Source organism: Condylura cristata, unplaced genomic scaffold (genome assembly GCF_000260355.1).
Source record: "Condylura cristata isolate star-nosed mole 26May11 unplaced genomic scaffold, ConCri1.0 scaffold00041, whole genome shotgun sequence".
Taxonomy (NCBI): domain Eukaryota; kingdom Metazoa; phylum Chordata; class Mammalia; order Eulipotyphla; family Talpidae; genus Condylura; species Condylura cristata.
Genome location: NW_004567142.1, coordinates 688,231 through 703,622, shown reverse-complemented (window position 1 = coordinate 703,622; position 15,392 = coordinate 688,231). Strand labels below are relative to the sequence as shown.

General features: G+C 45.2%; 1 protein-coding gene across 1 annotated transcript; it reads left to right on the top strand.

The window, feature by feature from the left end:
* Positions 1-1,513: 1,513 nt before the first annotated feature.
* LOC101618481 (cytochrome P450 2B4-like) lies at positions 1,514-13,357 on the top strand. Its single transcript, XM_012733470.1, has 9 exons — positions 1,514-1,675; positions 6,396-6,558; positions 6,653-6,802; positions 7,651-7,811; positions 8,212-8,388; positions 9,134-9,275; positions 10,063-10,250; positions 11,130-11,271; positions 13,140-13,357. The coding sequence occupies exons 1-9, from the start codon at positions 1,514-1,516 to the stop codon at positions 13,355-13,357; spliced, it is 1,503 nt and encodes a 500-aa protein (XP_012588924.1).
* Positions 13,358-15,392: the final 2,035 nt, after the last annotated feature.

Here is a 15,392-nt window from a genome sequence, read left to right as displayed (position 1 = left end):
TCAGCTGCTGGAAGGCCCATCTCTGCAGCAGGGCAGGGCCGACGCCTGCAGGTGGACGAAGTGCGGCGCCTGGACCCCTCTAAGAGCACAGGGAGCCCGGAGTGGAACGGAAGGTATGAGGGAGAAGACTTGGCTGGGCAGGGCCTTGAGAGCTGAGGAGGTAGATGTCCTCTATTCTCGAAAGTAGTAATAATTAGTGAAGGAAAGACAATCTGTTGAAGAGTTGGTAGAGACAGACAGACAGAAAATCAGTCCAACAGAGATGGGAGTGAACCTAGATGGAAGAAAACAGAGAAAGAGACTGGAGGAGAGAGGAGCAGAGGCCCTGACAGGCTGGTGGGGGGTTGGGGGTGGGGGGGATGCCAAGTGTGCAGACAAGGGGGAGGGAGCGAGAACGGCTTTCGGCTTTCGGGCTTCTGGAAGGAGGCAGCTTCAGAAGCTGCAGCCCGAGGCCGCCCTGAGCACTTCTAGCTCTGGTCTCCAGAGTCCGGGTGTGCAAAGACACACCACACAGGCTCAGCCCGACAAGCTGAAAGGCCTAGGATGTGCCTGGGGTCTCGCTCTTGACGTGACCTTCTGAAAGCCATTAGTTTGTAGATTAAGGCACTGAAGTAAAGGAACAAAAGCTCCCTCTTCATTTCTCTGCCAGCCTCCTCAGTCCAAGGCCCCCCAGCGCACCCTGTGCTGTTGATTCCAAACTGGTTCATTGAATTCCCTGCTAATCCTCTATAGATCCTTGAGACACATAAACTTCCAAGACCTGACATCCTGAATCACGGGTGATGACGCAGTGTTACCTATGACACAATTCTTCTCAGGTCATTGGGGGTATTCGTGGAAGGTAAGAACTTCCTTCACCTCCATGCCAGCTCCATGAAGGTCAACCCATTGTCTTGCTCATCACTGTCCTCTCAGCACCTGGACCAGCATGTGGCACATGGCAGGCGTTCAAAATATTTACTGAAAAATGAATGACTGCATGGCTAAATCTGCCAGTCCCCAACATTCCCAACATGGAGCTCAAATGTCTCCCATCAGGCCCTCCATGTCTCTCTCTTCTGATGCCCAAAATAAAACCCTGTGCCAAGTGGGCCCCAAATGCCCCAGTTCTGCCTGCCCATACCTGTCAGTCACTCATACTGTAACACCACCATTGGACAATAGTGGCTGCCAGCCAGCCTTGCAGAGCAACCATCCCAGACTCAGCCTCCTCATGTTCCTCCAGCTGGTTACCACTCCCCTCACCAAACACATACCTCAAGGGAGGTGTTCGACATTCAAAAGCATTGCTCATCAAGACCTCTCTCAGAGCCAAACCTTAGTTCAATCTGCAGGCATCTGCAACACCTGCCACCTTTAGGCTTCCTGTTGCTTCTGGACAGTTACCACAAATTTTGGCGAGGTATTTTCCAGGAAACCCTCCTTCAACCACCACAGCAATAAAACAACAAACACGGAGCAGCCTACCTTTAAGAGGAACATCTGGATAGAGGCAAGCTCAGTGTGGTCCATGATGCTCTTGGCGGTCCTTCTCCTCATCGTCCTTCTTGGTCTCTTGCTACTCCAGGGCCACTTCAACTCTAGGGGCCGCCTTCCTCCTGGACCCTGGCCTCTGCCCTTCCTGGGAAACATTTTGCAAATAAACCATAAGGGTTTGCTCAAGTCCTTCCAGACGGTGAGATGGGGTGGGGCATGGGGGTAAAAAGCAGAAAGTGGGGGGCTGGGAACCGGGTCTAAGGCAGAAAAAATGTTGAGACTTTGTAGGACAGCTCGGGGAGCGTCTTCTTCCAGGCCAGATCTGTCCCAATAGGCTAACTAGAGAAGTTTCTGGAATTCCTACGAGAAGGATTGGTGGGAATGTAGTTGATTGGAGTTCTGACAGACTTTGAACAGTTACCCTCCAGCAGTTGGGAGATACACGAGATGGTTTTCTGGGGTCTGTGGGAAATTTTTTTAGTTGACTATAATGAGTATATAAAATTATATTAGTATCAGGTATACCATGTAATGAGTAAATATTTGCATACATTATAAAATGTGCATAATTGTCTAGTTACCATCTTCCACTTTGCAATGCTACTTTCAAATTTGGAATATGTTATTATTGACTGTTGTCCCCAGGTTGCATGCTACATCGTCAGGACGTATTTCTTTTGCAACTGATAGTCTGTGACTTTTCATCCCCTTTAACCATTTTCCTGTCTCCCACTCTCAACTCTCTCCTCTCTGGCAACCACCAGTCTGCCCTTTGCATGAATTTTGACATTGCTGGGTCTGGTCATTTGTTTTGCCTTTTGGGTTCTATGTAGGCTTTAAGTTGTACAATACTAGTCTTTCTCTGTCTGACGTATTTCCCTTCATAATATACTCAGGGACCATATAAGCTATTGCAAATGGCAAGACTTCATTCACTTGCATGGCTCAGCAGTATTCCTGGGTGTGAAAATCTTCTTCACCCACTCCTTAACCACTGAGGGACACTGGAGCTGTTTCCATATCTTGCCTATTGTAAATAATGCTGCTGCAGTGAACATGAAGGTGCCTATGTCTTTTTGAAGTGACAGTTTTGTTTTTATATGTTGTTTTGAATAAATATCTAGGAGTGGACCGTCCTATCATATAATCACTACATTCTGAGTTGTTTTGAGGAATCTCCGTAATGATTTCCATAATGGTTGTACCAATTTCCATTCCCATTCACAGTGCACTAGTGTTTCCTTTTCTCTACACCCTGCCAACTCTGCTTATTTCCCATCAGGAGTTTTTAATGATAGCCATTCTGACAAGTGTGGGTTTGACTGGCATTTTCTTAATGATTATGGATGCTGAAAACTAGCTTTTCATGGTCTTCTACATACTGTCTTTGGAAAAGTGCTTATTCAGGTCCTCTGCCCACTTTCTGATCATACTGTTTTTCTGTTTTTGAGTTGTAAGAATTATTTATATATTTAGATATTAGCTTCTTATTTGATATATGATTTGCCTATATCTTATTCCAGCTAGTATGTTTCCTTTTCATTTTGTTGATAGATTCCTTCTCAGTGAAGAATTTTTTGTGCTTTATGTAGTCCCATTTGTTTATTTTACTTTTCCCACCCTGGCTTTGAGTGAGAGTATTAAAAAACCACTAATATCTATGTCAAGGAGTGCTGCCATTTTGTTGTGGCAGGAAACATGACGAGGGATACAACAATCATGGAGGTTTACAAGGTAAGACTCTGCTTATTGAAAGCATACAGCCTAGTGAAAGCCAATCATGGGACAATGTTATGAGGTCCAAGGGACAAGGGGGTGGGGCAAAGGTGTATAAGAAAAAGGAAAGTGGACATTGTGACGGTAAATTGAGACATTTGCATCAGCAAGGTATGTGCTGATGTTACCACCTACAGAGTTATTCTGAGACCACCATGATTTAGGCATATAACCAGGTCAGTGGTAGCCTAGGTGTTCCCAGACTGGCCTCATCACATGGACTATTGTCTGTAGGTAGTCAAGCAGTAATGCTCTGCTGTGATTTTCAGATCACAAATAGGTCACAGTTGCCCATGAGTGCCTAGTCTAGATCATAGGATCCCACAAAGGAGCTTATTGTCATCTAGGAGTTTTATGCTTTACATTTAAGTCTTTAGTCCATTTTGAGTTAATCAGTTAATCAGTGCATATGATTCAAGTTAATGTTACAGTTTCATTCTTTTGCTTTTGACTGTCATTTTTTCACAATACTGTTTACTGATGGGACTGTTCTTGCCTGGTGTACAGTCTTCCTTCCATTGTACCAAACACATGGACCATTTATGTGTGACTTGATTTTTGGACTCTATTCTCTTCCATGCATCAAAATCTTTGTATGCCAATACTAAATTGTTTTGATGACTGTTGTTTTCTAATATAGTTTTGAAACCAGGGTATGTTATACACTCAGTTTTATTTTTATTTACCAATTTTGCTCTGACTTTAGGAGCTTTTGTGATTTCACACAAATTCTAGTATTATTTACTTTACTTGTGTGGCAAAAATATTAGAATTTAGTAGACATTGATTTTTTTGTATTGCTTTTAGTAGTATGCATATGTAAACAATATGCATTCCTCCAATCCATAAACACAGAATATTTTTTCTGTTTCTTTATGTAATCTTCAATTTCTTTCAATACTGTCTCATATTTTTAGTGTACAGGTCTCTGACTTCTTTGAATAAGTTTATGCCTAGGTAGTTTATTCTTTTTGAGGTGATTGAAAATGAATTGGATTTCTTTTAATTATTAAATTTTGATTTCTGTTCATTCATTGTTAGTGTATAATAATGTAACTATTTGTGCAATGATTTTTCACTTAACAACTTTATTAGATTTATTACTTCTAACAATGTTTTTATAATCCTTAGAGGGTTCTACTTCTACATATAAAATTTATGTCATCTAAAAATAGTGATAATTTTTTCCTTTGTGTTTTGGATGTCTTCTTTTTTTTTCCCTTGTCCAATGGCTCTGGTGAGTTCCAATAGTATTTGAATAAAATGTGCATAGTAGGCTAGGTCTTGTTACAGATCTTAGAAAAAAGACTCAGCTTTTCACCATTGAGTGTTTTGCTAGCTGTGGGCTTCTCACATATAATCTCTATTATATTGACACCTACTGTCTCCACTTTATTGTGAGTTTTTTAATCATAAATCAGTGTTTAATTTTGTCAAGTGCTTTTTCCCAATTAATTGTGATCATATGAGTTTCATTTTACACTTTCCAATGTGATTTATTATGTTGGTTAATTTATGGATATTGCATTTTTGCCTCCCTGGAATAAATCCCACTTAATCATGGTATATTATATTTTGATGCACTGCTGAATTCAGCTTGCTAATACTTTGTTGAAGATTTTGACATCTATGTTCATCATGGACAGGCCTATAATTTTCTTTCCTGAGTGATAGCCTTCTCTGGTTTGAGCATTAGGATAATACCAATCTATAGAATGAATTTGCAAGTTTTCTTTCCCTCTAGAAGCTTAGAAGAGTTTGAGAACAACAGATATTAAAATTTCTTTGAAATTTTGGCAGACTCAATAGTTAGTTTTGATTACTATCTCATCTCCATACTAGTAATTGACTATTCAGATTTTTTTATTTTAAATTCAGTCTGTGTGCAATTCCTAATCTTAGAAAAGCCAGGAGAATCACTTACCTTCAGGTATATGCGAATAAAAAGTGCAATGAGATATCCCATATCCTGAGAATGACCTAGATCAAAAAGGTCAAAAAACAATGACCTCCAGTACTGGTGAGGGTGTTGAGGAAAAGCAGTCCTCAGACTCTTTTGGTGCAACTGTGGACAGTCCATCCTCTATGAAAGAGTCTATAGGTTTCTGAAAACATTGATAATGGATCAACCTTATGAGCCAGCAATTCTACTCCTAGGTATCTACCCAAAGAATACAAAAAGGAAACTAACTCAAAGGGATATATACACTTCTGTGTTTACTGCAGTACAATTTATAATAGCCAAGTGACAAAGTGCCCACAGATGAGCAGATAAAGAAGACTGATACGCACACTCTCTCACACACAGTGGAGTACTGCTCAGCTAGAAAAGAGATGAGCTCTTTCCATTTGCAATAACATGGGAACCTCCCTGGTGTCATAAGAGTTAAAGTCTCTGTGCTATCAAGCTATCCATAGCCATTGCAACATGCATGAGTTTGATCCCCAACAGGGAGGTGACCCACATGGCACAGCAGACCTCTCCTGTCTCATCCACTACTCTGCTCAATAATGTTTTCCAGTCGATTCACCTGTTCTGCCCTCCACTCTCTCTGGTGAATCCTCTTACGCCCTGTACCTCTGGCCTACACCCAGTTTTTGTATGCATAAACAAATAAATCTTTAAAAAATGATAACATGGATGGAAGTGGAGGGGATTATGCTAAGTAAAATAAGTGAGAAGGAAGGAAGACAAATGTCAGATGATTTCAATAGCAGGTGTAATATGAAAAGCTAAACAAAAGCTAAACTCTGACTCAGCATTGAGTCTACCACTAGGGTAGGTAACAAAGGGGAAGAAAACCCAATGGACAATGGTGGAGGGATGCTGGATTAAAGGGGTGGGGAGCTCTGGCGCTGGATGTGATGTGATGACACCTCTGCAGAGGTGTGAACCTCAGCCCCAGAATCAACAGGATTGGAAATCAACGACACCTCAATTAACAATCTTTTTCTTAAATATAAAGAAGGAGTCTTGGGGCAAATGTCTGTGTGGGAGACTTGGTCACAGAGTTCAACTCTCTCTTCTTCCTTAATGGAGCAGCAGCCAGTGGGGTTTAGGTTACACTGCAGTGTGATCCAGGTGTGAGCGGGGAGACCCTTCCCTTGAGTTCAAGAGTGAGATCTGGATCCTGCCCCCACAGCTTCGTGAGAAATACGGGGATGTCTTCACGGTCTACCTGGGTTCCAAGCCAGCTGTCATCCTGTGTGGGTATGAGGCAGTGCGGGAGGCCCTGGTGGATCAGGCTGAGGCTTTCTCTGGCCGAGGACCCATCGCCATCATTGATCCCATCCTCCAGGGAACTGGTGAGTTGGGGAGGGGGCAGGGCTAAGGGCTTGGGAGAGGATGAGGGACCATCCCATGCATCCTTCCAAACTTCCTCCATGTCTGGCCAACCAGGGGTGACTTTTGCCAATGGAGAGTCCTGGAAGGCACTGCGACGATTCTCTCTAGCGACCATGAGGGACTTTGGCATGGGGAAGCGGAGCATTGAGGAAAGAATCAAGGAGGAGGCTCAGTGTCTGGTGGAGGAGCTGCGGAAGTCCCAGGGTGAGCCCAGGGTCAAGACTGGGGGCAGCAGACGGGTAGGGGGTCAGTAAGGTGGGGATAGGGAGAAGGAACATGACTGATGGAAAGGAGTGAGGACAGAAACAGAAGCAGGGACAGGATGAGAGAGGAGGGAGTAGGAGATGCAGACAGAATAGAGAAAGATTTACACATAAGCAGACACTTTTCAAGAAAGAAAAAGGCAAAGACAAGAACAGGACCAGGGAGATACAAAAACTCAATGAGGCCAAGGATAGGGGCCCAAAGACAGATGTGGGCATGCAAATGTCGAGCAAGGACAAGGCGATGAGTCTCACAGACAGAATCCAGAACAGGATCCTCTCTGGTGTTGCAACTGGTTAGAGCACAGCACTGCAAGCTAGCTGCAAGCCGCTTCAGTGCAGGTTCCATCCCCGGCCCCAGAGGTGGCCCACATGGCAAGGGAGACCTCTCCTGTCTCACCTGCTGCTCCCCGCAGCAGTGTACTTTGTCAGTCTGCCTATTCAGCTCCCCACTCTGTCGCTGGTGAATCCTCTCACCACCCCTGCATCTCCGGCCTTTACCCCAGCTCTGTATGCACAAATCAGTCTTTTTTAAAAAAGAAAGAATCCAGACCAAGACTAGAGGAAGACATGAGTGCATGGAGAAATTCAGACTCAGAAGCAGACCTAGAAAACAAGTAAGAGATACAGAAGTGGGGCTACCCAGAAAGATAAACTGAGAACCGACAGCCCGTGCAAACAGATGGCCCACAAGACAGAAAATGAAACCAATCAGATAATCTAAGATTTCACCAGCCAGAGCAATGGACATCCAGAGGACCCCCTCCATGACAGACCTCTCACCCTCAGGGGCCTATCTGGATCCCACCTTCCTCTTTCACTCCATCACGGCCAACGTCATCTGCTCCATCATCTTTGATGAGCGTTTCAGTTACCAGGACCCCAGATTCTTAAGGCTGCTGCATTTACTGAGTGACATCTTCACCATCGTTAGCTCTTTCTACAGTCAGGTGAGTCTGTGGATGTGAGCCAGGATGGGGGTATGCCCCCGGGAGGGGGTCAGGTGCTTTCTGTTCTGACCAGAAAAGCAAGACCCAAGCAAGTAGTCACTTTTCTTGCTACACACATCACCCCCTCATCTTCCCATATGAGATACTGAGTCAGACTGGGGGTCAGTCACTTCCTAAAGGGTGAACAGTGAGAGGAGAAACCTCAGCCGATGAAAGAGTGCAGCTATTCAGTCTGTCTGCCTGCCTGCCTGCCTGCCTGTCTGTCTGAGAGGCACAATCCTAAAATTCCTTCTTGACTCATGACCTTCAGAAGTTGCTGTGCTGTGATGGAGGGACACCGGCTCCTCAGTACCAACCAGAGACTAGAACAGTTTCTGGATTCTCCCCTGCTCCCCTGTAGGTGTATGAACTCCTCTCTGGTGTCTTGAAATACTTCCCTGGGCCCCACACTCACCTGAACAATAAAATTCAAGAAATTAATAGTTTTATCAACGAGAATATTGAGAGGCACAAGAGAACCCTGGACCCCAGCAACCCCAAGGACTTCATCGATTCCTACCTGCTCCGCATGGAAAAGGTAAGGTAGGGCCATTCACCTTTGTGTGGGCGTAAGAGTGATGGCCACTCCAGACAATGAGGGAATATGATTGGGTAGAATACAGGTGCTGCTTAAATACTGAAATACTTCCCCATGTTGCTAAGGGAGCCCCTGGCTCAACACTCGGTGCCCCTCCATTCCTTACCCGTTGCCCCCAGCCCCTCCCCTGGAATGGCTGTAAAGAGGCAGCAACTAAAGAATTCAGATCCTGCCCAGGATCTGCGCTCCTAAACGTTACTCCTCTCTCCCCTCCAACTGGTGCAGCCCTTGTCTTTTCTGACTGGTCAGAGGCTCATCCCTGCCTGATGGGCTGGATGCCGTGTCTGTTCTAATGGTTTGCTGCACATATTCATTCTGATTGGTCCCTACGTGTCATGCAGGTTGTTAAATATCTTTGGTAGCCCTATTGGGTAGGAAGCTGAGAGATCCAACAAGGGGTGCAGATCTACCCAAGGGTAGAGTAGATATAAATCTACAACGTCCATCGATACGTTAAGCACATAACACCAAAACAAGTCTACACGATGAGCCAGGTCAAGGTCCTTGCCTAAGACCTGAGCGAATACACAACAGGACGTGGCTCATTTTTGTGTTGGCTTTGAAGACACCAAAAGGAAAGATGGAAAAAGAAAAACTGAGAGGAGGGTGGGTAGGGAAGAAAAGAAGACCCAGACACTGGGACTCTTTGAAGAGGAGGCATTCAGGATGTGCTTCTTCATCCCAGGAGCGCTCAGACCCCGACAGCAAGTTTGACCATAAGAATCTCGTGCACACTGTGCTCACGCTGTTTTTTGGAGGCACTGAGACATCCAGCACCACCCTCCGCTATGGGCTGCTCATCCTTGTGAAGCACCCAGACGTCATAGGTGAGCGAGTTCCAGGTGGGGCTGGGAGGGTTGAGTGTCTCTGCATCCCCCACAGCTTGAGTGATGGGTGAGCCTGAAAAGAACACTTCACCCCATGGGGAGTTGTATCGGATAATGAAGCTTAGATGCAGACAAAGCACTTCATCTTGAAAAGCAACTAGACAGTTTACAAAGTCTTTTTCATTCACGGATGTTCCCATGGTTTAGAACAGCACATTTGTACTTATGAAGTGCTTTGTAATTGGCATAACACTTGGGCAACAGTAAGGTGCTTACTGGTTTACAAGCGTGTGGTCCAGTCACAAAGGATTACCTTTGCAAATGCCCCGCTGCAAAGAAAGAAGCGCATGGCTCCTGACAAGCCCTGCCGTTTTGCAATGAATTGGACGATTTGGAGTGTTTTGCCCACTTGCCACCCATTAAGAAGACCCGCAGTTGATGTGCGCTGAAGATCAGCCTTGGAGAAAATCTCCTCTAATTAAACTCCCTTATTTTAAGACCCAGAGTGGGCAAGTGACCCAAGTATGCAAGATCACAAAGGAATTTAGGGGGACAAAAGGATGCACACCAGTTCGTTTTATTTTTAGTTAAAAATTTGTAAAAAGTGGCTTTAAGTAGTGAATGGATTTCCACCCACCCATCAGTTGTCCCCTCTCACAGCCAGACAGAAACGTCAGACAACACAAGTTCACAAGACCTTGTCCTCTAGTCTGCAGGGCACTTCTGGGGAGACTGGGCTGAGCCGTGTGCTGGGCACTCACTGATGTCCCCCGCCCCTGCTTACTAGAGAAGGTCCAGGTGGAGATTGACAGAGTGATCGGCCCCCACCGCCTCCCCGCCCTTGAGGATCGCGCCAAAATGCCTTACACAGATGCTGTCATCCGTGAGATCCAGAGGTTCAGTGACCTCACCCCCCTGAGCGTCCCCCACTGTGTCACAAAGGACACTAACTTCCGGGGCTATCATCTCCCGAAGGTGAGACCGCAGGGCCACTGAACCTTGTTGGGGGGCGCTGTTGGCTGTATTAAGGCTCAAGGAGAACATTCACTTGCAGCCTCTGTGGGAGGGAGGGATTTTAGAAAGAGAGAAAAGTCCTCTTCTCTCTGTTTTACTCTTTTTAACCTTAATTAGATGTTAGATGTGCTGAAAAAACTTAATGAAACTTGTTTCAATACTTACTGAAACTGTTAGCAATAGAGATGTCTTTTAGTAAAAAAAAAGTGCTTTCATCGTCTCCTCTCCCCTCCCCTTTCATGAGAGGACAGCAAGAACTCGTTTTGGTTCTCTTTCTGCATTTTAAGTTCTGTAGGTATAACCACATACAGACACAGGCGCAAGAGCTCTCCATCACCTAACTCCGCCCACTGTATCACCTCTCCTTCCCCTCATGCCCATAGCACTGCTTTTTGGAAAACTGCATGCACGCATGCATTCATTTCATATAATAAAATAAGAGCATGCTGTAGGTATATTTTGTATTTCCCTCCTATGGTTCCATGTTTGCATATGTTCTTGTGTTAGACATACCTGGGGTGATGTTCACAGTATATAATTCCCCAGAGGGCAGGCCCAAGCCATCAGATTGGATTCTGCTCTTTGTGCTAGGTTTGCACCCTTGGAGGCCTCTCCAGAATCAGGTATAAAACTCTGGAGAGGCGCAGTAATCCAAGGGGCACACCTGCGTGGTTAGGAGCACAACTATTAGCAAAATGGGACAAAATTGTTTCAATGTTTAAGCCACCCACTGAAGAGCCACAGAGTAGGTGAGGCTCATAATCAGTGTCCCATAGTTGATTCCATGACTCCTAGCTGATGATCATCATTTAATTCCCTTTGGCTTTGACACCCTCTTAGGACACTGCCGTGTATACAGTCATGAGCTCTGTCCTCCATGACCCACACCACTTTGAGAAGCCAGACACCTTCTACCCTGGCCACTTCCTGGATGCCGAGGGCAATCTCCGGAAGCCAGAAGCCTTCATCCCCTTCTCCATGGGTAAGCTGGGCCCGTCCCCCGATGTGAGCATCTGCTCACCCTTTTCTGAGTTGTGACTTGCTCCCTTTGTTCAGCTCCATGAACATTCTTGAAAATGATGAAGATTATAAAGGAAAGAAAAAGGCAGACATCTGCAGAGACAATAATGTGAGGGGGATGAAAGAGTAGAGGCTGATGAGGAAGAAAGGTGGAGACTAAGTTGATGATGGTGATAAAATAAAGATGTACACACATACACATGGACAAATCAATGATCCTGCTGTGTGCCAAGATTTTCTTTCCAAACATAAATGATTTTTTGAACCTTTATACAAACATGAAAGTAGTAAGTTTCTAAGTGAAAATCACCTTTAATTCATGATGAAAAATAGACTTAATATTAGAGGATGTCTTTCCAAATTTGTATTAAATATAGACCCATACAAAGTTAAGTGTTGGCTAACTAGCTATACAGATGATATTGATAGAAATAGGTAAGTAGAAAATAGAAGGTAAGAAGGAAGAAAGGGAACAGAAGGGAAGTAATGAAGGGTGATTTATTTATTGATTCATTGTTATTGATTCATTGCTAAAACACAAGCTCTGGAGTGGTAAGATCTAGACACTCATTGTATAATTTTAGGAACATTTGTATGAGTGCCTGATTCTACTCATCAACTTTTAGATTCTGACTTGAAATTTATCATATGACAAACTTTTAAATCTCCTTAGACCTACTGATGGTTTATTTATATTGATCCATATCCACCAATCTGTCTTTTCCTATTCTAGCAATGCCATATTGTTTGAATTATCATATCTGTGTAATACGTTTTAATACATTACATAAGTTTGTCTTCCATTACTCTTCTTTTTCAGAGTCCTATGGTTTTTCTAACATATTTTCCACTTCCAGAAGTATTTCACAGTCATTTTATTGATATCAAAGTATCATCCTAGTGTGATTTTTTTAGGATTAATTTAAATTTGTACATTTATTTGTATAGCTTTGGTAGGCTTACAAATTTGAGATATCCTAGACAAAAGATCATGGAGTCAAGTCTTCACCACTTGGTGGCGTCTTGCACTTGAATTTTTAAACTAGGTTTTGCATATTTCTTATTAACTTATTCCTAAGAAACACGAGAGGAGATTGTTGTTATTGTTCATGGAACTTCTTTCATAATACCACAGATAAGGTGGCAACAAAAATAATTTCCCAGAGTTCTGGAGGTTGAAAGCCTAAGGTCAGGGTGCAGCATGGGTCGATCCTCAGGAGGCCTCTCTTCCTGGCTTGCAGACAGCCCCCTACTTACTCTGTCCTCACATGGCAGAGTTAGCTGCTGACCTTGGGCAGATTAAGGGCACCAGGCTAGGGACCAGGTTGGTCAGACCAGTGGGGCCCCTGAGAAGCTGAGATAAGGTGGTGTTTTCACAGCCAGTACAGGAACTGGTGGCTGCAGGGTGCAGGTGGGTCCAGAATACGCATGGAGGTCTCCACTCCCCTCCACCTCTCAGTTCCCACTTTGGATCTTTGTACCCAAGACATGGGAGCAGGAAATGTGTTGAGTTTCACACTTTTTCACAAACAGCTTAACAGAGACACTCAGAGAAAGATAAAGAATGCCAAGCTAGGGACAGAGAGACAGAAGATGGCAAGGTAACAGGCGAGAAGAAGAGAGTCCACCCACCTCCCACCCCACCCCCAGCACTCTCCTCCCACCCTACTTCCAACCTTCTCACATACTCATATAGTTGTTGGCACTGAGAACAAGAATTGACGCAGAAGCACTCCTATGTAAATCCATGCAAGTATGCATGCAAATAACCCAGGCAGGGGGCGGGGTTTCCTGGGATCCCCACAATGACACCCAGCCTTGTGCCCTCAGGAAAACGCCTCTGTCTGGGTGAGAGCTTGGCCCGCACAGAGCTCTTCCTCTTCTTGACCACGATTCTCCAGAACTTCTCCCTGAGATCTCCCCAGGCCCCAGAAGAGATCGACCTCACACCAAAGGAGTGTGGACTGGGGAAACTGCCCCCTGCCTTCCAGCTCTGCTTCCTGCCCCGCCAGGTAGGGGGTGCAGTGAGGCCCGGGAAAGCCTCCTGAGTCCTCCCTCTCACCCCTGTGGAAAGTTCCATCTGTGGTCACCCCTTCCTCCTGCCTGCTGTAGCCGCCATCCTTGTGTAACTTAGTGTTACCTGTCACACAGTTAGGGAAACTGAGGCCAGAGGAAGGAAAGGTTTAGACCCAGAGGTGGCGAGGACAGCAGCAGCAGGACCTGCCTCTGTCTCCTCCCCGGCCACACACACAGCCACACCTTTCTTGAGCTGAAATGGCTTATTCATTCCTTCACTTGTGCTGTTTGACTCCCTTATTTTGATTTTACCCCTCATAAATAAGGGGTAACTCCTGAAATAAAAATAAAGCCTATTTTTCTCTTTTTGCACTAAATGGCTATCTGTGTTACCTTCTGCATGTGTTTCGTTTTGTTTTGTGTTTTGAAGGAAAATCACACAACACAGAAGTAGCCATTGAGCATTTAAGGTTCACCAGCCCCTGGCCGTTGTGCAGCCTTCACAGCTACCCAGTCCCCGGCACTGCCATCTCCCTAAAAGGAACCCCCTGCCCCTTCAGGAGGTCAGTCCCACTCGTCCTCCCCCCAGCCCCTGCCTCTGCCTCTGTCCCCAGAAACTGACCTTCTGCATATGTCATATCAAAGGAACCTTCTTTCATTTAACACAGTTTTCAAGGTGCTCCCCATTCTACCGTGTGCACACTTGATTCCTTTCTATGGCTGAACAATGTGGCTGGGTGGAGAAAGCCACTTGCTCACCCTCAGCAGCTCATTGCCAGGGGTTCTTCCCGCCTTTGGCTACCAGCACAGCGCCTGAGGCTTTTGTGTGCAGGAGGCTCTGTCTCTTGGCCTCCTGATGGAGGTAGTGGAGAAGGGAGGGGCTCCTTGGTACTGCTTCAATCTTTAGCCTTTGTTTTTCTTTCGCTCCCATAAAAAATACCTTATCATTTGCATTATGTAAAATTAGCTCTGGGATCACCTACATGACTAACTTCAAAAATTAGACAAAACTGTTATCGATCTGGCCTAATAATGAAGACTAAAACCAATTACCCTAATTACCTAAATTGTAAAATGTCTTAAAAGTCTGTTCAACCAGGATCCATGAGTATTTACAGTTGCATACTAAACCATTCCATCGTCAAGCCCTGGTTTATGGTGTTGTTCAGCCCGACGTAGCCAGATAGGTCACTGGCCCACGTCCCTCAGGACTGAGGAATGTGCAGAACTCAAAGGGGGATTCTAACTGAGGCAAAATGGTTCATTTGCTCTCAGACCCTCAGTGCGCACACACACACACACACACATAAGTGGTGGTGGTGGGGGCAGTTTCTAAACTTTCTCTGCAACTTGCTTTTGTAAACAGAATAGAGCCTGGAGATTTATGGACTAACTTTGACCTGACCTCCTAAGCCAACTGTGATACAGGGCAGCAGAGGCACTAAACTAGGCTAAGGACAGCCCAAGGAGTTTACCTGTCACTGTCTGAGTTCTTTGCCAGCATGCACAATTGCAAGATTGCCCAGGCTTAGGGAACTACAAAGAGATTTATTTAACAAATCAGGGCAAAACAAAGGATTACTGAGGCCAATAATGGCCATTTACTTTACCAAAGCTGTGTCCAGTATTACTCAGTCCTGCACAAAGGCATTTCAAATGGCATCTTCCCGCCATTAAGGCCACAGAGCTCCTCTCTGGAACAACAGGCCACGCCACTAACATGGCATCTTCCTGCCTTCCAAACTGTTCCAAAACAGCTGCTGGAATGAGGCCTGTGTGATGGCCCCACTACTGGGCCACCATGGCGCCGCCCACCACGGCTGGTGGGACAAGGCGCTGCTGTGCGGCCTTCTGCAGTCCTTTTAGTACTTATCAGTCACCAACCCCCCCCCACCCCACTTTAGCATTTTCCTGTACTTACCAGCAATACCCTCCAGGGGGCACCACCCCTAGCAGTTTACGGCTTCAGCCATGTGTTGCCACCGATTACATTTGGAGCTGGGAAACGTGCACAAGAGGGGGCTACCCAGAGGCAAGGCCCCCAAAATTTCAAAACTCAATTATGAA